Below are 24566 nucleotides of genomic sequence, written 5' to 3'. Positions count from 1 at the left end.
TGTAGGGCACTACTGACCAGGACCCTGGGCTCTACTGTAAAGTAGTGCCCTGTATAGGGAATAGGATGTAATATTGCTGTAGCTCCTTCCTCTAAGCTGAATGGACATGGTTAAGAGATACCAGATGAGGTCTTTCCTCTCATTTCCCCCCAGCTGGGATGTAGCAGAGCGATGTCACGGCGATGTCACACTGCCTCTACTTCACCTGGGGGCACACAGGACATGTTCTGCTGCTCTGAGGGGTACACACACACACACACACACATTCATTTTTCTCTCTGACTATCCATTCAGAAGACTAGGCCTCAGGGCTAGCCGTGCTCCACTGTTGTAGCCTGAATAGAATGGAGCATTCTAGAATACCACAGTGCTCAGTGGACGGAGACACAATGGAACTACAATGTGCTGTTGCTTAGGGATGGAACCATATGAATTCCGTTAGCTCCCCTGATTCTAGTTCCGGATGCTCTGGAGTTCTAGCCAGGGTTTTCTATTTGTGACAATCATTACTAACGGGAGTTAACCATTCTGTGTGTTTGATCTTTGGACCAGTAGGTGAACTACGTTCCTTCTCCTCGGCAGATTGAGGAGAAATTAAATAAACTCATCGTGCTCCTTTCTTCAAATGTTATTCAGCCTCTTCAAAACAGGTGACACTGCCCCCTAAAACTGACATGTTTGGCACAGAATCATTGGACTTATAGACTCATTTGAATATAGAGATGGGACTTGGCGAACAAAACCCTCTAAAACGATGATGACTCCTCTTCAATCACACATACAGAGCTTCCCGTAATGGTGGTCCATCCACAATGTCTTAGCAAATCAAGAACAACTTGTACCGGGGCATTTTTAACCTTGATCCAATGCTATTAACCTGGAACCAAACTCTTCACATCTCAGCTGTCTTCTAATGAGTTGTTTCTCTGTTTTGAAGTTTGTCCCATCTATCTTGAGGGCTTGAACAGTTCAAATATGTTGTCAGTGGTGTACTAGTCTGGTTAGTATGACTATAGTGGCGGTGTCAGGGGGGTTGACTGTGGCGTCGGGGGAGTCGACTGTGGCGTCGGGGGTCGACTGTGGCGTCGGGGGTCGACTGTGGCGTCGGGGGGTCGACTGTGGCGTCGGGGGTCGACTGCGGCGTCGGGGGGGTCGACTGCGGCGTCGGGGGTCGACTGCGGCGTCGGGGGTCGACTGCGGCGTCGGGGGTCGACTGCGGCGTCGGGGGTCGACTGCGGCGTCGGGGGTCGACTGCGGCGTCGGGGGTCGACTGTGGTGTGGGGGTCGACTGCGGCGTCGGGGGGGTTGACTGTGGTGTAGGGGGTCGACTGCGGCGTCGGGGGGTTGACTGGCGTCGGGGGTTGACTGTGGTGTCGGGGGTCGACTGCCGTCGGGGGGGTCGACTGCGGAGTCGGGGGGTCGACTGCGGCGTCGGGGGGTCGACTGCGGCGTCGGGGGTCGACTGCGGCGTCGGGGGTCGACTGTGGTGTAGGGGGTCGACTGCGGCGTCGGGGGGTTGACTGTGGTGTAGGGGGTCGACTGCGGCGTCGGGGGGTTGACTGGCGTCGGGGGTTGTCTGTGGTGTCGGGGTCGACTGGCGTCGGGGGTCGACTGCGGCGTCGGGGCGTTGACTGCGGCGTCGGGGCGTTGACTGCGGCGTCGGGGCGTTGACTGCGGCGTCGGGGGTTGACTGCGGCGTCGGGGGTCGACTGCAGTGTCGGGGGGTCGACTGGCGTCTGGGGGTCGACTGTGGCGTCGGGGGTTGACTGGCGTCTGGGGGTCGACTGTGGCGTCGGGGGGTTGACTGGCGTCTGGGGGTCGACTGCGGCGTCGGGGGTCGACTGTGGCGTCGGGGGTCGACTGCGGCGTCGGGGGTCGACTGTGGCGTAGGGGGTCGACTGCGGCGTCGGGGGTCGACTGCGGCGTCGGGGGTCGACTGTGGCGTCGGGGGTCGACTGTGGCGTCGGGGGTCGACTGTGGCGTCGGGGGGGTCGACTGCGGCGTCGACCATGTAGAGGATTAGTTTAGCTGGTTGGTTAACAGCAGGACCACTAACCGTGTAGAGGATTAGTTTAGCTGGTTGGTTAACAGCAGGACCACATTAACCATGTAGAGGATTAGTTGAGCTGGTTGGTTAACAGCAGGACCACATTAACCATGTAGAGGATTAGTTTAGCTGGTTGGTTAACAGCAGGACCACTAACCGTGTAGAGGATTAGTTTAGCTGGTTGGTTAACAGCAGGACCACATTAACTGTGTAGAGGATTAGTTTAGCACATTAACCATGTAGAGGATTAGTTTAGCTGGTTGGTTAACAGCAGGACCACTAACCGTGTAGAGGATTAGTTTAGCTGGTTGGTTAACAGCAGGACCACATTAACCGTGTAGAGGATTAGTTTAGCTGGTTGGTTAACAGCAGGACCACATTAACTGTGTAGAGGATTAGTTTAGCTGGTTGGTTAACAGCAGGACCACATTAACCGTGTAGAGGATTAGTTTAGCTGGTTGGTTAACAGCAGGACCACATTAACCATGTAGAGGATTAGTTTAGCTGGTTGGTTAACAGCAGGACCCCATTAACCATGTAGAGGATTAGTTTAGCTGGTTGGTTAACAGCAGGACCACATTAACCATGTAGAGGATTAGTTTAGCTGGTTGGTTAACAGCAGGACCACATTAACCGTGTAGAGGATTAGTTTAGCTGGTTGGTTAACAGCAGGACCACTAACCGTGTAGAGGATTAGTTTAGCTGGTTGGTTAACAGCAGGACCACATTAACCATGTAGAGGATTAGTTTAGCTGGTTGGTTAACAGCAGGACCCCATTAACCATGTAGAGGATTAGTTTAGCTGGTTGGTTAACAGCAGGACCACATTAACCGTGTAGAGGATTAGTTTAGCTGGTTGGTTAACAGCAGGACCACATTAACTGTGTAGAGGATTAGTTTAGCTGGTTGGTTAACAGCAGGACCACATTAACTGTGTAGAGGATTAGTTTAGCTGGTTGGTTAACAGCAGGACCACATTAACCATGTAGAGGATTAGTTTAGCTGGTTGGTTAACAGCAGGACCACATTAACCATGTAGAGGATTAGTTTAGCTGGTTGGTTAACAGCAGGACCACATTAACTGTGTAGAGGATTAGTTTAGCTGGTTGGTTAGTAAGTAGCAGATCTTTTGAGAGGGCAGATTTGATCAATCTCAGACTAAATGGAAATACGTGCTGGTCTTAAGGTCAACGAGGATTTGTCATGCTAAGATCCAAGCCGAGGGACGGAGGGAGGGGTGGATGGTGGGAGGGAAGGATGGCGGGGTCTCAAGGGTTTTTAAGAGCCTACATTTCTCAGACAGTAGAATGTGGATTCACCAGTAGTGGGGGGGTCTCAGAGAGTAGAATGTGGATTCACCAGTAGTGAGGGGGGTCTCAGAGTAGAATGTGGATTCACCAGTAGTGGGGGTCTCAGACAGTAGAATGTGGGTTCACCAGTAGTGGGGGGTCTCAGACAGTAGAATGTGGATTCACCAGTAGTGGGGGGTCTCAGACAGTAGAATGTGGATTCACCAGTAGTGGGTGGTGGGGGGGAGGTCTCAGACAGTAGAATGTGGATTCACCAGTAGTGGTGGGGGGGGGGGGGGGGGTCTCAGACAGTAGAATGTGGATTCACCAGTAGTGGGGGGTCTCAGACAGTAGAATGTGGATTCACCAGTAGTGGTGGGGGGGGTGTCTCAGACAGTAGAATGTGGATTCACCAGTAGTGGGGGGGGGAGGTCTCAGAGTAGAATGTGGGTTCACCAGTAGTGGTGGTAGGGGGGGGAATGTCTCAGACAGTAGAATGTGGGTTCACCAGTAGTGGGGGGGGGGGAGGTCTCAGACAGTAGAATGTGGGTTCACCAGTAGTGGTGGGGGGAGGTCTCAGACAGTAGAATGTGGGTTCACCAGTAGTGGGGGGGGAAGGGGAGGTCTCAGAGAGTAGAATGTGGGTTCACCAGTAGTGGTGGGGGGGGGGGGAGGTCTCAGAGAGTAGAATGTGGGTTCACCAGTAGTGGTGGGGGGAGGTCTCAGACAGTAGAATGTGGGTTCACCAGTAGTGGTGGGGGGAGGTCTCAGAGTAGAATGTGGGTTCACCAGTAGTGGGGGGAGGTCTCAGACAGTAGAATGTGGGTTCACCAGTAGTGGTGGGGGGGGGTCTCAGAGAGTAGAATGTGGGTTCACCAGTAGTGGAGGGGGGGGAGGTCTCAGACAGTCGAATGTGGATTCACCAGTAGTGGTGGGGGGAGAGGTCTCAGACAGTAGAATGTGGGTTCACCAGTAGTGGTGGTGGGGGGGGGGGTCTCAGAGAGTAGAATGTGGGTTCACCAGTAGTGGTGGGGGGGGGTCTCAGACAGTAGAATGTGGATTCACCAGTAGTGGGGGGGGGGGTCTCAGACAGTAGAATGTGGATTCACCAGTAGTGGTGGGGGTCTCAGACAGTAGAATGGGGATTCACCAGTAGTGGGGGTGTCTCAGACAGTAGAATGTGGGTTCACCAGTAGTGGTGGGGGGGGGGGGGTCTCAGACAGTAGAATGTGGATTCACCAGTAGTGGTGGGGGGAAGGTCTCACAGTAGAATGTGGGTTCACCAGTAGAGGGGGGGGAAGGTCTCAGACAGTAGAATGTGGATTCGCCAGTAGTGGGGGGGTCTCAGACAGTAGAATGTGGGTTCACCAGTAGTGGGGGGGGGGTCTCAGACAGTAGAATGTGGATTCACCAGTAGTGGGGGGTCTCAGACAGTAGAATGTGGATTCACCAGTAGTGGTGGTGGGGGGAAGGTCTCAGACAGTAGAATGTGGGTTCACCAGTAGTGGTGGTGGGGGGGGGGGCTCAGACAGTAGAATGTGGATTCACCAGTAGTGGTGGGGGGGGGGAGGTCTCAGACAGTAGAATGTGGATTCACCAGTAGTGGGGGTCTCAGACAGTAGAATGTGGATTCACCAGTAGTGGTGGTGGGGGGGGGGAGGTCTCAGACAGTAGAATGTGGGTTCACCAGTAGTGGTGGGGGGGGTCTCAGACAGTAGAATGTGGGTTCACCAGTAGTGTGGGGGGGGAGGTCTCAGACAGTAGAATGTGGGTTCACCAGTAGTGGGGGGTCTCAGACAGTAGAATGTGGGTTCACCAGTAGTGGGGGGTCTCAGACAGTAGAATGTGGATTCACCAGTAGTGGGGGTCTCAGACAGTAGAATGTGGATTCACCAGTAGTGGGGGGTCTCAGACAGTAGAATGTGGATTCACCAGTAGTGGGGAGTCTCAGACAGTAGGATGTGGATTCACCAGTAGTGGGGGGTCTCAGACAGTAGAATGTGGATTCACCAGTAGTGGGGGTTTCAGACAGTAGAATGTGGATTCACCAGTAGTGGGGGTGTCTCAGACAGTAGAATGTGGGTTCACCAGTAGTGGGGGGTCTCAGACAGTAGAATGTGGATTCACCAGTAGTGGGGGTCTCAGACAGTAGAATGTGGATTCACCAGTAGTGGGGGTCTCAGACAGTAGGATGTGGATTCACCAGTAGTGGGGGGTCTCAGACAGTAGAATGTGGATTCACCAGTAGTGGGGGGGGGGGTTTCAGACAGTAGAATGTGGATTCACCAGTAGTGGGGGTGTCTCAGACAGTAGAATGTGGATTCACCAGTAGTGGGGGGGGGTCTCAGACAGTAGAATGTGGATTCACCAGAAGTGGGGGGGGGGGGTCTCAGACAGTAGAATGTGGATTCACCAGTAGTGGGGGTGTCTCAGACAGTAGAATGTGGATTCACCAGTAGTGGGGGGGGGTCTCAGACAGTAGAATGTAGATTCACCAGTAGTGGGGGGGGTCTCAGACAGTAGAATGTGGATTCACCAGTAGTGGGGGGGGGGTCTCAGACAGTAGAATGTGGGTCCACCAGTAGTGGTGGGGGGTCTTAGAATGTGGGTTCACCAGTAGTGGGGGGGGGGGGTCTCAGACAGTAGAATGTGGGTTCACCAGTAGTGGTGGGGGGGGGGTCTCAGACAGTAGAATGTGGGTTCACCAGTAGTGGTGGGGGGAGGTCTCAGACAGTAGAATGTGGGTTCACCAGTAGTGGTGGGGGGGAGGTCTCAGAGAGTAGAATGTGGGTTCACCAGTAGTGGGGGGGGGTCTCAGACAGTAGAATGTGGATTCACCAGTAGTGGGGGGGGTCTCAGACAGTAGAATGTGGATTCACCAGTAGTGGTGGGGGTCTCAGACAGTAGAATGGGGATTCACCAGTAGTGGGGGGTGTCTCAGACAGTAGAATGTGGGTTCACCAGTAGTGGTGGGGGGGGGGTCTCAGACAGTAGAATGTGGATTCACCAGTAGTGGTGGGGGGGGAAGGTCTCACAGTAGAATGTGGGTTCACCAGTAGAGGGGGGAAGGTCTCAGACAGTAGAATGTGGATTCGCCAGTAGTGGGGGGTCTCAGACAGTAGAATGTGGGTTCACCAGTAGTGGGGGGGGGGGAGGTCTCAGACAGTAGAATGTGGATTCACCAGTAGTGGGGGGTCTCAGACAGTAGAATGTGGATTCACCAGTAGTGGTGGTGGGGGGAAGGTCTCAGACAGTAGAATGTGGGTTCACCAGTAGTGGTGGGGGGGGGGGGGCTCAGACAGTAGAATGTGGATTCACCAGTAGTGGTGGGGGGGGGGGGGGGGGGAGGTCTCAGACAGTAGAATGTGGATTCACCAGTAGTGGGGGTCTCAGACAGTAGAATGTGGATTCACCAGTAGTGGTGGTGGGGGGGGGGGGAAGGTCTCAGACAGTAGAATGTGGATTCACCAGTAGTGGGGGTCTCAGACAGTAGAATGTGGATTCACCAGTAGTGGTGGTGGGGGGGGGGGGGGAGGTCTCAGACAGTAGAATGTGGGTTCACCAGTAGTGGGGGTCTCAGACAGTAGAATGTGGGTTCACCAGTAGTGGGGGGTCTCAGACAGTAGAATGTGGATTCACCAGTAGTGGGGGGTCTCAGACAGTAGAATGTGGATTCACCAGTAGTGGGGGGTCTCAGACAGTAGAATGTGGATTCACCAGTAGTGGGGAGTCTCAGACAGTAGAATGTGGATTCACCAGTAGTGGGGGTCTCAGACAGTAGGATGTGGATTCACCAGTAGTGGGGGTCTCAGACAGTAGAATGTGGATTCACCAGTAGTGGTGGGGGGAAGGTCTCAGACAGTAGAATGTGGGTTCACCAGTAGTGGGGGGGGGGAGGTCTCAGACAGTAGAATGTGGGTTCACCAGTAGTGGGGGTCTCAGACAGTAGAATGTGGATTCACCAGTAGTGGTGGGGGGGGGGAAGGTCTCAGACAGTAGAATGTGGATTCACCAGTAGTGGGGGGGGGGGGAAGGTCTCAGACAGTAGAATATGGTTTCACCAGTATTTATAATTATATGACAATATTTTAGGTTGACTATAATTCTATTATAGAATTTCCGATATCGCATGCCTTTTTATTTTCTTCCCGTATAAAATGTATTTATAATTATATGACAATATTTTAGGTTGACTATAATTCTATTATAGAATTTCCGATATCGCATGCCTTTTTATTTTCCTCCCGTTCTGGACCTTTGAGGGTTCATGACATGGCCTTCTACTAAGTTAATAGGATCTCTATGGTTGTAACTGTATCAATGCATCTCTTTTTTTAGGTGGTGGGCAGAGTTCTCCTGCTCCAGCTGATTGATCACCTGACCCGTGGTTATCTTAGCGACCCGCTGGTGACCCGCCTCCTGAACAGCACCCGCGTCCACATCCTGGTTTCCATGAACCCAGACGGCTTCGAGTCCTCCAGCAGAGACTGCATGTACTCCCAGGGGAGGTGAGATAGTGAGGGACATCATGGGTCGTCTTAGTCACCGTGGATGGAGGGACATCATGGTTTGTCTTAGTCACCGTGGATGGAGGGACATCATGGGTTGTCTCTTAGTCACCGTGGATGGAGGGACATCATGGGTTGTCTCTTAGTCACCGTGGGATGCAGGGACATCGTGGGTTGTCTCTTCGTCACCGTGGGATGGAGGGACATCGTGGGTTGTGTCTTAGTCACCGTGGGATGCAGGGACATCGTGGGTTGTCTCTTCGTCACCATGGGATGGAGGGACAACGTGGGTTGTCTCTTAGTCAACGTGGGATGGAGGGACATCGTGGGTTGTCTTAGTCACCGTGGGATGGAGGGACATCGTGGGTTGTCTTAGTCACCGTGGGTGGAGGGACGTCATGGGTTGTGTCTTAAAGTCAATAAGACCCATCTGTCCCTTCTGACACTGTACGGTAACTTCAAAACCAACCCACAGCCTTGGTCCAATCTGACTTGGTGCTGTAGAGCTTTCCAATGTGTTTAGGTGTGTTTGAGTGAATACATCTGACCGTCCGACGATGTGGTGCCACTCATCCAGACAAAGTGCATCGGTGTCGGTTTCACAGTATCGTGTTGATCTCCTAGAGGGTCGGTCAGCATCTTTAGCGCTGTCCATGGATTTAACAGTGGTTACATTTCTCCAGACCACAGCTGTTTACCTAAGCAAGTGGCGGGGTGGGTCGCTGGTGTTGTTTTTTTAAATCCCAGATTGCCCCTTTTAAATGTAGTTTCAGAGTTCTACTGTGTCTGGAGAGAGTTGTGGCAATGAGACTTTAGAGGATTATTGGATGGATGGATGGTGTCGCTGGGTGGATGGAGTAGCGGGATGGATGGATGGATGGAGTGGCGGGATGGATGGATGGATGGAGTGGCGGGATGGATGGATGGAGTGGCGGGATGGATGGATGGAGTGGCGGGATGGATGGATGGAGTGGCGGGATGGATGGATGGAGTGGCGGGATGGATGGATGGATGGAGTGGCTGGATGGATGGATGGAGTGGCGGGATGGATGGATGGATGGAGTGGCGGGATGGATGGATGGATGGATGGATGGAGTGGCGGGATGGATGGATGGAGTGGCGGGATGGATGGATGGAGTGGCGGGATGGATGGATGGATGGATGGAGTGGCTGGATGGATGGATGGAGTGGCAGGATGGATGGATGGATGGATGGATGGAGTGGCGGGATGGATGGATGGATGGATGGAGTGGCGGGATGGATGGATGGAGTGGCGGGATGGATGGATGGAGTGGCGGGATGGATGGATGGAGTGGCGGGATGGATGGATGGATGGAGTGGCTGGATGGATGGATGGATGGAGTGGCGGGATGGATGGATGGATGGAGTGGCGGGATGGATGAATGGATGGATGGAGTGGCGGGCTGGCTGGCTGGATGGATGGAGTGGCGGGCTGGCTGGCTGGATGGATGGAGTGGCTGGAGTAGCTGGCTGGATGGATGGATGGAGTGGCTGGATGGATGGATGGATGGATGGAGTGGCGGGATGGATGGATGGATGGAGTGGCGGGATGGATGGATGGATGGAGTGGCGGGATGGATGGAGTGGCGGGATGGATGGATGGATGGAGTGGCGGGCTGGCTGGATGGATGGAGTGGCTGGAGTAGCTGGCTGGATGGATGGATGGAGTAGCTGGATGGATGGATGGATGGATGGAGTGGCTGGATGGATGGATGGATGGTGTGGCGGGATGGATGGATGGATGGAGTGGCGGGATGGATGGATGGATGGAGTGGCGGGATGGATGGATGGATGGATGGAGTGGCGGGATGGATGGATGGATGGATGGAGTGGCGGGATGGATGGATGGAGTGGCTGGAGTAGCTGGCTGGATGGATGGATGGATTGAGTGGAGTGGTTGGGACCCCAGTGAAAGTGTACAGCTAAGGCAGTGAAAGTGTACATCCCAAATGGCCCCTGGGTAAAAGTGGCCCGCTACATAGGGAATAGGGTTCCGTTGGCCCGCTACATAGGGAATAGGGTTCCGTTGGCCCGCTACATAGGGAATAGGGTTCCGTTGGCCCGCTACATAGGGAATAGGGTTCCGTTGGCCCGCTACATAGGGAATAGGGTTCCGTTGGCCCCCTACATAGGGAATAGTGTTCCGTTGGCCCCCTACATAGGGAATAGGGTTCCGTTGGCCCCCTACATAGGGAATAGGGTTCCGTTGGCCCCCTACATAGGGAATAGGGTTCCGTTGGCCCCCTACATAGGGAATAGGGTTCCGTTGGCCCGCTACATAGGGAATAGGGTTCAGTTGGCCCGCTACATAGGGAATAGGGTTCCGTTGTCCCCCTACATAGGGAATAGGGTTCCGTTGGCCCCCTACATAGGGAATAGTGTTCCGTTGGCCCCCTACATAGGGAATAGGGTTCCGTTGGCCCCCTACATAGGGAATAGGGTTCCGTTGGCCCGCTACATAGGGAATAGGGTTCCGTTGGCCCACTACATAGGGAATAGGGTTTCATTTGGAAGGGAGGCAGTGACAGTCACACCCATTAACAGATACTGGTGTTTTATCTGAGATGTTTGTAGACACAACACCTCTACAACACTCTGATGTGGGCGAGTGGCAGGAAGCCACGGCCTGAAAACACTCTCTCTCGCTCTGTCACTCTTCTCTCTGACACACACACACTCTCTTTCACTCACAAACACTTGAATTTACACACACACATCCCATTTCCTGGCAGTGGATTCCCCCCCGGATGGGACAGGACACACACACACCCAGCCCCAAACAGTGACACACTCACATCGACTCACACAGATGTTATTCCCCCCCCCGGATGGGACAGGACACTGACACCCACACACTCTGACTCTGACACAGTCATCCCATCCCCAAACAGTGGAAGAGAACTCTCACCTACTCGTTACCATAACAACTTTAAACAGGGAATGGTTCTTAGAACAACAGAGACGTCTCCCTTCCGGGGAAAAAAATATTATTAAGCAACAATACAATAACGCATCAAGTTGGGTTTCCAAAGTTTTAGTGATTGGAGGAGATGACGGCAACGACTTCCTGGAACTAAATGACTTCCTGGAACTAAATGACTTCCTGGAACTAAATGACTTCCTGGAACTAAATGACTCGTCATGTTTTTGCTGTAATAGGGCTTAGATCAGTTTAACTGAAACCCCTGGCAATGAACACAACCTGTTTGGTAGGTAAATATCTGTCTGCACTGACCTGTTTGGTGGTAAATATCTGTCTGCACTGACCTGTTTTGGTAGGTAAATATCTGTCTGCACTGACCTGTTTTGGTAGGTAAATATCTGTCTGCACTGACCTGTTTTGGTAGGTAAATATCTGTCTGCACTGAACTGTTTTGGTAGGTAAATATCTGTCTGCACTGAACTGTTTTGGTGGTAAATATCTGTCTGCACTGACCTGTTTTGGTAGGTAAATATCTGTCTGCACTGACCTGTTTTGGTAGGTAAATATCTGTCTGCACTGACCTGTTTTGGTGGTAAATATCTGTCTGCACCGGCCTTGTTTTCGTGGTAAATATCTGTCTGCACTGACCTGTTTTGGTAGGTAAATATCTGTCTGCACTGACCTGTTTTGGTAGGTAAATATCTGTCTGCACTGACCTGTTTTGGTGGTAAATATCTGTCTGCACTGACCTGTTTTGGTGGTAAATATCTGTCTGCACTGACCTGTTTTGGTGGTAAATATCTGTCTGCACTGGCCTGTTTTGGTGGTAAATATCTGTCTGCACTGACCTGTTTGGTAGGTAAATATCTGTCTGCACTGACCTGTTTTGGTGGTAAATATCTGTCTGCACTGACCTGTTTTGGTGGTAAATATCTGTCTGCACCGGCCTTGTTTTGGTGGTAAATATCTGTCTGCACTGACCTGTTTTGGTGGTAAATATCTGTCTGCACTGAGCTGTTTTGGTGGTAAATATCTGTCTGCACTGAGCTGTTTGGTAGGTAAATATCTGTCTGCACTGACCTGTTTTGGTGGTAAATATCTGTCTGCACTGGCCTGTTTTGGTAGGTAAATATCTGTCTGCACTGACCTGTTTTGGTGGTAAATATCTGTCTGCACTGAACTGTTTGGTAGGTAAATATCTGTCTACACTGACCTGTTTTGGTGGTAAATATCTGTCTGCACCGGCCTGTTTGGTGGTAAATATCTGTCTGCCCTGAGCTGATTGGTGGATCTGATGTGTCTGCCCTGAGCTGTTTGGTGGATCTGATGTGTCTGCCCTGAGCTGATTGGTGGATCTGATGTGTCTGCCCTGAGCTGATTGGTGGATCTGATGTGTCTGCCCTGAGCTGATTGGTGGATCTGATGTGTCTGCCCTGAGCTGATTGGTGGATCTGATGTGTCTGCCCTGAGCTGATTGGTGGATCTGATGTGTCTGCCCTGAGCTGATTGGTGGATCTGATGTGTCTGCCCTGAGCTGATTGGTGGATCTGATGTGTCTGCCCTGAGCTGATTGGTGGATCTGATGTGTCTGCGCTGAGCTGATTGGTGGATCTGATGTGTCTGCCCTGAGCTGATTGGTGGATCTGATGTGTCTGCCCTGAGCTGATTGGTGGATCTGATGTGTCTGCCCTGAGCTGATTGGTGGATCTGATGTGTCTGCCCTGAGCTGATTGGTGGATCTGATATGTCTGCCCTGAGCTGATTGGTGGATCTGATGTGTCTGCCCTGAGCTGATTGGTGGATCTGATGTGTCTGCCCTGAGCTGATTGGTGGATCTGATATGTCTGCCCTGAGCTGATTGGTGGATCTGATATGTCTGCCCTGAGCTGATTGGTGGTTATTTAGAAGACCCAATAGAAGTGAACCATTTGTCCATTTCACTCTGCCTGTAACCCGGCACTTTGCTGTCCCCTGTGTTTACCGTAAATACAGAGGCAGGAACAAAGCCTCAACCACAACACTGACCCTTTAGTCTTTTATTTGACTGTCTGGAAACAGGACGACTTCCCGAAGTCTCCAATTAGTCAGAGATGGGCCTGGAAAGTTCTGGTTTAGGTCCAAAATTGCGCCCTATTCCCTATGGGCCCTGGTCAAAAGTAGTGCACTACATAGGGAATAGGGTGCCGTTTTGGGACATAGGTCCGGTCTTGACTCCATCTCTGTAATTAGCAGTGTTCAACTGGAGAGTCTTTGGAGCGCAGCCTCATAGGAGCAAATGGGAACATTTCTGAACTTCTCCTTTAGCCCACACACACACACACACACATACACACACACACACACACACACACACACACACACACACACAGGCTTCTTGATGATGTTGTGGTTCTTGGAAGTGGCAGGAAGTCCCTAGGAATAGATTGTGTTTCAAGAGACTACACACATACACACACTGGCACGCATATAGATCTAAGCAATAAGGCACGAAGGGGTGTGGTATGAAGCTGGTTGAGAGAATGCCAATCACCCTTTGTGATTGGAGGATAGCTATGAGGGTTATCGAATCAGGATCAATTCTTTTGATCTCCTCCAGCTCGTTAATGATATAATGTTCATATTTTTAAAGAGAGAATGTCTCGTGTCTTTGGTAAATGACAGGAATGGAATGTTAGTCCTGGGTATCAGTCTTCAGCTGTCACATCCCCTCTTCCTCACTGATATCCTGGGCGCTGCTCGGGGCCTGGGCGCTGCTCGGGGCCTGGACGCTACTCGGGGCCTGGACGCTGCTCGGGGCCTGGGCGCTGCTCGGGGCCTGGGCGCTGCTCGGGGCCTGGAAGCTGCCTGGACGCTGCTCGGGGCCTGGACGCTGCTCGGGGCCTGGACGCTGCTCGGGGCCTGGGCGCTGCTCGGGGCCTGGGCGCTGCTCGGGGCCTGGGCGCTGCTCGGGGCCTGGGCGCTGCTCGGGGCCTGGGCGCTGCTCGGGGCCTGGGCGCTGCTCGGGGCCTGGGCGCTGCTCGGGGCCTGGGCGCTGCTCGGGGCCTGGGCGCTGCTCATTATGGTATTCCTGGATGCTTCTTTACAACTGCTATTATTCAGCATTGAAGAAAAGTTATTAAAGTCTCCAACACTGCCTTCCAACTCTGCCACATCTGACGAGGGCAGTTTTATTTTACAACTAAAACAGATGCCTTTCCTTGGCCTTTTTAAGGCTTTTCATCTTTTGAAGCCAAAGTTTGTTATAATTAGAGACTAACACTGCCGTCCAACTCCGACCCATCCCATCTCGTGCTCCAACTGGGCCACAGTGGGTTGAAACATCACACCTCAGATCAGATCAGACCAGACCAAGTCATCCATAAGTTGCCGTTCTGTTACGCAATAAATCTCGATCCAATATGTCTGTCTGTGGGTCAACAGAGGTTATTTTTCTACACACTGAGCTGCATTCCAAATGGCACCCTATTCCCTATATCGTGCACTACTTTTGATAGAGTGCCCTGGTTAAAAGTAGTGCACTACATAGCAAAAGAGGCCAGTAGGGCTCTGGACAATAGTAGTGCACTACATAGCAAAAGAGGCCAGTAGGGCTCTGGACAATAGTAGTGCACTACATAGCAAAAAGAGGCCAGTAGAGCTCTGGACAATAGTAGTGCACTACATAGCAAAAAGAGACCAGTAGGGCTCTGGACAATAGTAGTGCACTACATAGCAAAAAGAGGCCAGTAGGGCTCTGGACAATAGTAGTGCACTACATAGCAAAAAGAGGCCAGTAGGTCTCTGGACAATAGTAGTGCACTACATAGCAAAAAGAGACCAGTAGGGCTCTGGACAATAGTAGTGCACTACATAGCAAAAAGAGGCCAGTAGGTCTCTGGACAATAGTAGTGCACTACATAGAAAAAGAGGCCAGTAGGGCTCTGGACAATAGTAGTGCACTACATAGAAAAAAGAGGCCAGTAGGGCTCTGGACAATAGTAGTGCACTACATAGCAAAAAGAGGCCAGTAGGTCTCTGGACAATAGTAGTGCACTACATAGCAAAAAGAGGCCAGTAGGGCTCTGGACAATAGTAGTGCACTACATAGCAAAAAGAGGCCAGTAGGTCTCTGGACAATAGTAGTGCACTACATAGCAAAAAGAGGCCAGTAGGTCTCTGGACAATAGTAGTGCACTACATAGCAAAAAGAGGCCAGTAGGTCTCTGGACAATAGTAGTGCACTACATAGCAAAAAGAGGCCAGTAGGTCTCTGGACAATAGTAGTGCACTACATAGCAAAAAGAGGCCAGTAGGGCTCTGGACAATAGTAGTGCACTACATAGAAAAAGAGGCCAGTAGGTCTCTGGACAATAGTAGTGCACTACATAGCAAAAAGAGGCCAGTAGGTCTCTGGACAATAGTAGTGCACTACATAGCAAAAAGAGGCCAGTAGGGCTCTGGACAATAGTAGTGCACTACATAGAAAAAAGAGGCCAGTAGGTCTCTGGACAATAGTAGTGCACTACATAGCAAAAAGAGACCAGTAGGGCTCTGGACAATAGTAGTGCACTACATAGCAAAAAGAGGCCAGTAGGTCTCTGGACAATAGTAGTGCACTACATAGCAAAAAGAGGCCAATTGGACAAACAGGAGGTTACCTCCCTTCTAGTCTGTGGTATAGCTACAGGAGGTTACCTCCCTTCTAGTCTGTGGTATATCTACAGGAGGTTACCTCCCTTCTAGTCTGTGGTATAACTACAGGAGGTTACCTCCCTTCTAGTCTGTGGTATAGCTACAGGAGGTTACCTCCCTTCTAGTCTGTGGTATAGCTACAGGAGGTTACCTCCCTTCTAGTCTGTGGTATAGCTACAGGAGGTTACCTCCCTTCTAGTCTGTGGTATAGCTACAGGGGTTTACCTCCCTTCTAGTCTGTGGTATAGCTACGGGAGGTTACCTCCCTTCTAGTCTGTGGTATAGCTACAGGGGGTTACCTCCCTTCTAGTCTGTGGTATAGCTACGGGAGGTTACCTCCCTTCTAGTCTGTGGTATAGCTACAGGGGGTTACCTCCCTTCTAGTCTGTGGTATAGCTACGGGAGGTTACCTCCCTTCTAGTCTGTGGTATAGCTACAGGGGGTTACCTCCCTTCTAGTCTGTGGTATAGCTACGGGAGGTTACCTCCCTTCTAGTCTGTGGTATAGCTACAGGGGGTTACCTCCCTTCTAGTCTGTGGTATAGCTACAGGAGGTTACCTCCCTTCTAGTCTGGTACAGCTACAGGGGGTTACCTCCCTTCTAGTCTGGTACAGCTACAGGAGGTTACCTCCCTTCTAGTCTGTGGTATAGCTACAGGAGGTTACCTCCCTTCTAGTCTGTGGTATAGCTACAGGAGGTTACCTCCCTTCTAGTCTGTGGTATAACTACAGGGGGTTACCTCCCTTCTAGTCTGTGGTATAGCTACAGGAGGTTACCTCCCTTCTAGTCTGTGGTATAGCTACGGGAGGTTACCTCCTTCTAGTCTGTGGTATAGCTACAGGGGTTTACCTCCCTTCTAGTCTGTGGTATAGCTACGGGAGGTTACCTCCCTTCTAGTCTGTGGTATAGCTACAGGAGGTTACCTCCCTTCTAGTCTGTGGTATAACTACAGGAGGTTACCTCCCTTCTAGTCTGTGGTATAACTACAGGGGTTACCTCCCTTCTAGTCTGTGGTATAACTACAGGGGTTACCTCCCTTCTAGTCTGTGGTATAACTACAGGAGGTTACCTCCCTTCTAGTCTGTGGTATAACTACAGGGGGTTACCTCCCTTCTAGTCTGTGGTATAACTACAGGGGTTTACCTCCCTTCTAGTCTGTGGTATAGCTACGGGAGGTTACCTCCCTTCTAGTCTGTGGTATAACTACAGGGGTTTACCTCCCTTCTAGTCTGTGGTATAGCTACGGGAGGTTACCTCCCTTCTAGTCTGTGGTATAACTACAGGAGGTTACCTCCCTTCTAGTCTGTGGTATAACTACAGGGGGTTACCTCCCTTCTAGTCTGTGGTATAACTACAGGGGTTTACCTCCCTTCTAGTCTGTGGTATAGCTACGGGAGGTTACCTCCCTTCTAGTCTGTGGTATAGCTACAGGAGGTTACCTCCCTTCTAGTCTGTGGTATAACTACAGGGGGTTACCTCCCTTCTAGTCTGTGGTATAGCTACAGGAGGTTACCTCCCTTCTAGTCTGTGGTATAGCTACAGGAGGTTACCTCCCTTCTAGTCTGTGGTATAGCTACAGGAGGTTACCTCCCTTCTAGTCTGTGGTATAGCTACAGGAGGTTACCTCCCTTCTAGTCTGTGGTATAGCTACAGGGGTTACCTCCCTTCTAGTCTGTGGTATAACTACAGGGGGTTACCTCCCTTCTAGTCTGTGGTATAGCTACAGGGGTTACCTCCCTTCTAGTCTGTGGTATAGCTACGGGAGGTTACCTCCCTTCTAGTCTGTGGTATAGCTACAGGGGGTTACCTCCCTTCTAGTCTGTGGTATAGCTACAGGAGGTTACCTCCCTTCTAGTCTGGTACAGCTACAGGGGGTTACCTCCCTTCTAGTCTGGTACAGCTACAGGAGGTTACCTCCCTTCTAGTCTGTGGTATAGCTACAGGAGGTTACCTCCCTTCTAGTCTGTGGTATAGCTACAGGAGGTTACCTCCCTTCTAGTCTGTGGTATAACTACAGGGGGTTACCTCCCTTCTAGTCTGTGGTATAGCTACAGGAGGTTACCTCCCTTCTAGTCTGTGGTATAGCTACGGGAGGTTACCTCCCTTCTAGTCTGTGGTATAGCTACAGGGGTTTACCTCCCTTCTAGTCTGTGGTATAGCTACGGGAGGTTACCTCCCTTCTAGTCTGTGGTATAGCTACAGGAGGTTACCTCCCTTCTAGTCTGTGGTATAACTACAGGAGGTTACCTCCCTTCTAGTCTGTGGTATAACTACAGGGGGTTACCTCCCTTCTAGTCTGTGGTATAACTACAGGGGGTTACCTCCCTTCTAGTCTGTGGTATAACTACAGGAGGTTACCTCCCTTCTAGTCTGTGGTATAACTACAGGAGGTTACCTCCCTTCTAGTCTGTGGTATAACTACAGGGGGTTACCTCCCTTCTAGTCTGTGGTATAACTACAGGGGTTTACCTCCCTTCTAGTCTGTGGTATAGCTACGGGAGGTTACCTCCCTTCTAGTCTGTGGTATAACTACAGGGGTTTACCTCCCTTCTAGTCTGTGGTATAGCTACGGGAGGTTACCTCCCTTCTAGTCTGTGGTATAGCTACAGGAGGTTACCTCCCTTCTAGTCTGTGGTATAACTACAGGAGGTTACCTCCCTTCTAGTCTGTGGTATAACTACAGGGGTTACCTCCCTTCTAGTCTGTGGTATAACTACAGGGGTTTACCTCCCTTCTAGTCTGTGGTATAGCTACGGGAGGTTACCTCCCTTCTAGTCTGTGGTATAGCTACAGGAGGTTACCTCCCTTCTAGTCTGTGGTATAACTACAGGAGGTTACCTCCTTCTAGTCTGTGGTATAGCTACAGGAGGTTACCTCCCTTCTAGTCTGTGGTATAGCTACAGGAGGTTACCTCCCTTCTAGTCTGTGGTATAACTACAGGGGTTACCTCCCTTCTAGTCTGTGGTATAGCTACAGGAGGTTACCTCCCTTCTAGTCTGTGGTATAGCTACGGGAGGTTACCTCCCTTCTAGTCTGTGGTATAGCTACAGGGGTTTACCTCCCTTCTAGTCTGTGGTATAGCTACGGGAGGTTACCTCCCTTCTAGTCTGTGGTATAACTACAGGGGGTTACCTCCCTTCTAGTCTGTGGTATAGCTACAGGAGGTTACCTCCTTCTAGTCTGTGGTATAGCTACAGGGGTTACCTCCCTTCTAGTCTGTGGTATAGCTACAGGAGGTTACCTCCCTTCTAGTCTGTGGTATAGCTACAGGGGGTTACCTCCCTTCTAGTCTGGTATAACTACAGGGGGTTACCTCCCTTCTAGTCTGTGGTATAGCTACAGGAGGTTACCTCCCTTCTAGTCTGTGGTATAGCTACAGGAGGTTACCTCCCTTCTAGTCTGTGGTATATCTACAGGAGGTTACCTCCCTTCTAGTCTGTGGTATAGCTACGGGAGGTTACCTCCCTTCTAGTCTGTGGTATAGCTACAGGAGGTTACCTCACTTCTAGTCTGTGGTATATCTACAGGAGGTTACCTCCCTTCTAGTCTATGGTATAGCTGTTCTTTCTCTCTCGCGCTCTCTCTCGCGCTCTCTCTCTCGCTCTCTCTCGCTCTCTCTCTCGCTCTCTCTCTCTCTCGCTCTCTCTCTCGCTCTCTCTCTCGCTCTCTCTCTCTCTCTCGCTCTCTCTCTCTCAATGTGGCTTTATTGGCATGGGTAACATGTTTAACATTGGCAAAGCAAGTGAAAAGAATAAACAAAAGTGAAATAAACAGTAAAAAGTGAGCAGTAAACATTACTCTCACAAGTTCCATGTGTTGTAGCGCCGTGCAAATAGTTAAAGTACGAAACAGCACGTATGAGTTGTATTTACAATGGGGTTTTTGTTCTTCACTGGTTGCCCTTTTCGTGTGGCTACAGGTCATAAATATTGCTGCTGTGAGGGCACACTGTGGTATTTCACCCAGTAGATATGGGAGTCTATCAAAATGTTAGATTTGTTTTCAAATTCTTTGTGGGTCTGTGTAATCTGAGGGGAAATGTGTCTTTCAACACAAACTCCCTTTGTTGACAACGGCTCTGCTCTGCGACGCTCCTGAAGTATGACTTCTCTGACTTCTGCCGAGGCCGTATCAACGTAAATGTTGTACCACCAATGCAGACGTCGGGTTAACCACACAGCCCAGATATGCACAGTACACTTCCCTCTCCAGAATGCACTGCTCTCTCCTGCCAATTTGTACACATTCATTGTTTCATAACTTTATTGCGTGAACTGTTTGCGTTCTGATCTGTTAGTGTATATCGATTCCCCCATTTACATCACCAGTAGTATATGTACCATTCATTTATATCACTTCTAATCCTGTGTAAATGCATTGGAAATAATGATATTGAGTCTTCCCATTTTTATCATTGTCTGATTGGACAGATTGTTTGCAGAGCACACAACCTATGCTACACTTGTGTGAGAAGCAACTTTTGGTTTATTTCATACTTTTTTAAATAGTTTTTTTGTCATTGTCTTTTTGTTTGGAGGGATCCTGTCAATGTTGAGGAAGGACACACGCGTTGAAGTAGGCCTATTGGTTACCTGGCCTGATTTACACACAGAAGTAGGCCTACAGGCTACCTGGCCTGATTTACACACAGAAGTAGACCTATGGGCTACCTGGCCTGATTTACACATAGAAGTAGACCTATGGGCTACCTGGCCTAATTTACACACAGAAGTAGGCCTATGGGCTACCTGGCCTGATTTACACATAGAAGTAGACCTATGGGCTACCTGGCCTGATTTACACATAGAAGTAGGCCTATGGGCTACCTGGCCTGATTTACACATAGAAGTAGGCCTACAGGCTACCTGGCCTGATTTACACACAGAAGTAGACCTATGGGCTACCTGGCCTGATTTACACATAGAAGTAGACCTATGGGCTACCTGGCCTAATTTACACACAGAAGTAGGCCTATGGGCTACCTGGCCTGATTTACACATAGAAGTAGACCTATGGGCTACCTGGCCTGATTTACACATAGAAGTAGGCCTATGGGCTACCTGGCCTGATTTACACATAGAAGTAGGCCTATGGGCTACCTGGCCTGTGCGAAAATGTAGACAAATAAATGTGCCCCTTTTGTGGATCTGATAGTGTTTCTGATTGTCTTAACACGCCACCACTAATGACCTGTGGAGCTTCTCAAAATAATGTTTTCTTCACCTCCAAAGAGCAAGCAAATCATCCATTTGAGAAGTACAATAGTTCCTAAAAACTAAACTCCTAAAAAAAATCAGTCCTTTCTGATTACTTCTTATCAGTGCTTGACTTGGACTGAAATAGGTTCCGGTATCTTATCAGTGCTTGACTTGGACTGAAATAGGTTCCGGTATCTTATCAGTGCTTGACTTGGACTGAAATAGGTTCCGTATCTTATCAGTGCTTGACTTGGACTGAAATAGGTTCCGGTATCTTATCAGTGCTTGACTTGGACTGAAATAGGTTCCGGTATCTTATCAGTGCTTGACTTGGACTGAAATAGGTTCCGGTATCTTATCAGTGCTTGACTTGGACTGAAATAGGTTCCGGTATCTTATCAGTGCTTGACTTGGACTGAAATAGGTTCCGGTATCTTATCAGTGCTTGACTTGGACTGAAATAGGTTCCGGTATCTTATCAGTGCTTGACTTGGACTGAAATAGGTTCCGGTATCTTATCAGTGCTTGACTTGGACTGAAATAGGTTCCGGTATCTTATCAGTGCTTGACTTGGACTGAAATAGGTTCCGGTATCTTATCAGTGCTTGACTTGGACTGAAATAGGTTCCGGTATCTTATCAGTGCTTGACTTGGACTGAAATAGGTTCCGGTATCTTATCAGTGCTTGACTTGGACTGAAATAGGTTCCGGTATCTTATCAGTGCTTGACTTGGACTGAAATAGGTTCCGGTATCTTATCAGTGCTTGACTTGGACTGAAATAGGTTCCGGTATCTTATCAGTGCTTGACTTGGACTGAAATAGGTTCCGGTATCTTATCAGTGCTTGACTTGGACTGAAATAGGTTCCGGGATCTTATCAGTGCTTGACTTGGACTGAAATTGGTTCCGGTATCTTATCAGTGCTTGACTTGGACTGAAATTGGTTCCGGTATCTTATCAGTGCTTGACTTGGACTGAAATTGGTTCCGGTATCTTATCAGTGCTTGACTTGGACTGAAATAGGTTCCGGTATCTTATCAGTGCTTGACTTGGACTGAAATAGGTTCCGGTACCTTATCAGCGCTTGACTTGGACTGAAATAGGTTCCGGTATCTTATCAGCGCTTGACTTGGACTGAAATAGGTTCCGGTATCTTATCAGCGCTTGACTTGGACTGAAATAGGTTCCGGTATCTTATCAGCGCTTGACTTGGACTGAAATAGGTTCCGGTATCTTATCAGTGCTTGACTTGGACTGAAATAGGTTCCGGTATCTTATCAGTGCTTGACTTGGACTGAAATAGGTTCCGGTATCTTATCAGTGCTTGACTTGGACTGAAATAGGTTCCGGTACTCATTCTGGGTGTCGGAGCTCCTCAATACTTCTGATCTAATATTCTATAAGAAGAACCGGAGCTCAAGCAGTAGAACGTGTGAGATGTCAGTACTCCGCTCCGGTGAGCTCCTGCCCAAGTCCAGCACTGCTTCTTATCCCTTGTGCGAATAGTCTACCGCTGTGTCTGTCCCGAGCTCACTGGTGGGGAAACTCTCTCTGAGGGACCAGAATATTTTACACAATGTTGCAAGTTCGCTAGTGCAAGCTTCTGGCCTGACCCAAGTTAATAGTTGATACAAGGTTTCAAGTTTGGCTACACGTGGCCTGTCTGCAACAATGTGATTTTATAGGATATTTTCGAGCTGCGTACTGCAATGTTTTTATTTGTTGGCTTCGTGTAGACTATTTTGACATAGATGGCAATAGAAGTTACTTTTTAGGTTTTATAATTTTGATTTAACTACATGACTAATATATATTTATTATTTTACCAGGTAAGTTGACTGAGAACATTCTCATTTGCAGCAACAACCTGGGGAATAGGTTGGTGAGAGGAGGGGGATGAATGAGCCAATTGTTAACTGGGGATTATTTGGTGACCGTGATGGTTTGAGGGCCAGATTGGGAATTTAGCCAGGACACCGGGGGTTAACACCCCTACTCTTAAGATAAGTGCCAAGGGATCTTTAATGACCTCAGAGTCAGGACACCCATTTAATATCCCATCCAAAAGACACCACCCTGCACAGGGCAGTGTCATTATTTTAGACCAGAGGAAAGAGTGCCTCCTACTGGCCCTCCAACACCACTTCCAGCAGCATCTGGTCTCCCAGCCAGGAACTGACCAGGACCAACCCTGCTTTGCTTCAGAAGCAAGCCAGCAGTGGTATGCAGGATGGTATGCTGCTGGATCTAAATAATTTTGAGATTATTATCAATTAAACTGTTTCACGGAAATGTGAATATAAAAACCATAACTGGCACGTAGATGGGTAGAGATGGTAAGATATATTTAACCATAACTGGCACGTAGATGGGTAGAGATGGTAAGATATATTTAACCATAACTGGCACGTAGATGGGTAGCGATGGTAAGATATATTTAACCATAACTGGCACGTAGATGGGTAGAGATGGTAAGATATATTTAACCATAACTGGCACATAGATGGGTAGAGATGGTAAGATATATTTAACCATAACTGGCACGTAGATGGGTAGCGATGGTAAGATATATTTAACCATAACTGGCACGTAGATGGGTAGAGATGGTAAGATATATTAAACCATAACTGGCACGTAGATGGGTAGAGATGGTAAGATATATTTAACCATAACTGGCACGTAGATGGGTAGAGATGGTAAGATATATTTAAACATAACTGGCACGTAGATGGGTAGAGATGGTAAGATATATTTAACCATAAAACCATAACTGGCACGTAGATGGGTAGAGATGGTAAGATATATTTAACCATAAAACCATAACTGGCATGTAGATGGGTAGAGATGGTAAGATATATTTAACCATAAAACCATAACTGGCACGTAGATGGGTAGAGATGGTAAGATATATTTAACCATAAAACCATAACTGGCACGTAAATGGGTAGAGATGGTAAGATATATTTAACCATAACTGGCACGTAGATGGGTAGAGATGGTAAGATATATTTAACCATAAAACCATAACTGGCACGTAGATGGGTAGAGATGGTAAGATATATTTAACCATAACTGGCACGTAGATGGGTAGAGATGGTAAGATATATTTAACCATAAAACCATAACTGGCACGTAGATGGGTAGAGATGGTAAGATATATTTAACCATAACTGGCACGTAGATTGGTAGAGATGGTAAGATATATTTAACCATAAAACCATAACTGGCATGTAGATGGGTAGAGATGGTAAGATATATTTAACCATAAAACCATAACTGGCACGTAGATGGGTAGAGATGGTAAGATATATTTAACCATAAAACCATAACTGGCACGTAGATGGGTAGAGATGGTAAGATATATTTAACCATAACTGGCACGTAGATGGGTAGAGATGGTAAGATATATTTAACCATAACTGGCACGTAGATGGGTAGAGATGGTAAGATATATTTAACCATAACTGGCACGTAGATGGGTAGAGATGGTAAGATATATTTAACCATAACTGGCACGTAGATGGGTAGAGATGGTAAGATATATTCAACATGACAAAGGTTGCTGATGTAGCCTGTTACAGCAACTTCAGGAGAGTAACGGCAGAATCTGAGAGCCAGCAGGAGCAGGAGGTGAATAGTTGGGTCAGGTTGTTTTTTTTTTGTTTATCTAGATTTCTGGCGCCCTCTTGAGGCATTTGTCATATTTCATCAAACTGTAAACTTAAAGCATCAGACAAGCTCACATACATAGGTATTGAACAATACACGTAAAAAACATTTTGACCAATCGATTGGTCCAAAGAACAGACGACTTTTGGTTGACAAAGATTGTTATTGTTTGGTCGGCGAAAGCCCTACTCCTCCGACAGTCACAATACTATAGCTGTTGAAACACCTCAGAGAGGCTC

The 24566-nt window shown here is 49.1% G+C and overlaps 1 protein-coding gene across 1 annotated transcript in view; it reads left to right on the top strand.

The window, feature by feature from the left end:
* Positions 1 to 24566, top strand: part of LOC135515556 (carboxypeptidase M-like) — a 113692-nt gene that overhangs the window by 47130 nt on the left and 41996 nt on the right. The window contains exon 4 of the mRNA XM_064939176.1: positions 7675 to 7844. Within this exon, the coding sequence (XP_064795248.1) occupies positions 7675 to 7844 (170 nt within the window). The remainder of the gene's footprint in view (positions 1 to 7674; positions 7845 to 24566) is intronic.

The sequence above is a fragment of the Oncorhynchus masou genome, chromosome 27 (genome assembly GCF_036934945.1).
Source record: "Oncorhynchus masou masou isolate Uvic2021 chromosome 27, UVic_Omas_1.1, whole genome shotgun sequence".
NCBI classification, from domain to species: domain Eukaryota; kingdom Metazoa; phylum Chordata; class Actinopteri; order Salmoniformes; family Salmonidae; genus Oncorhynchus; species Oncorhynchus masou.
Note: the sequence above shows the minus strand (reverse complement) of the source record. Positions and strands in the feature narration are given on the sequence as shown.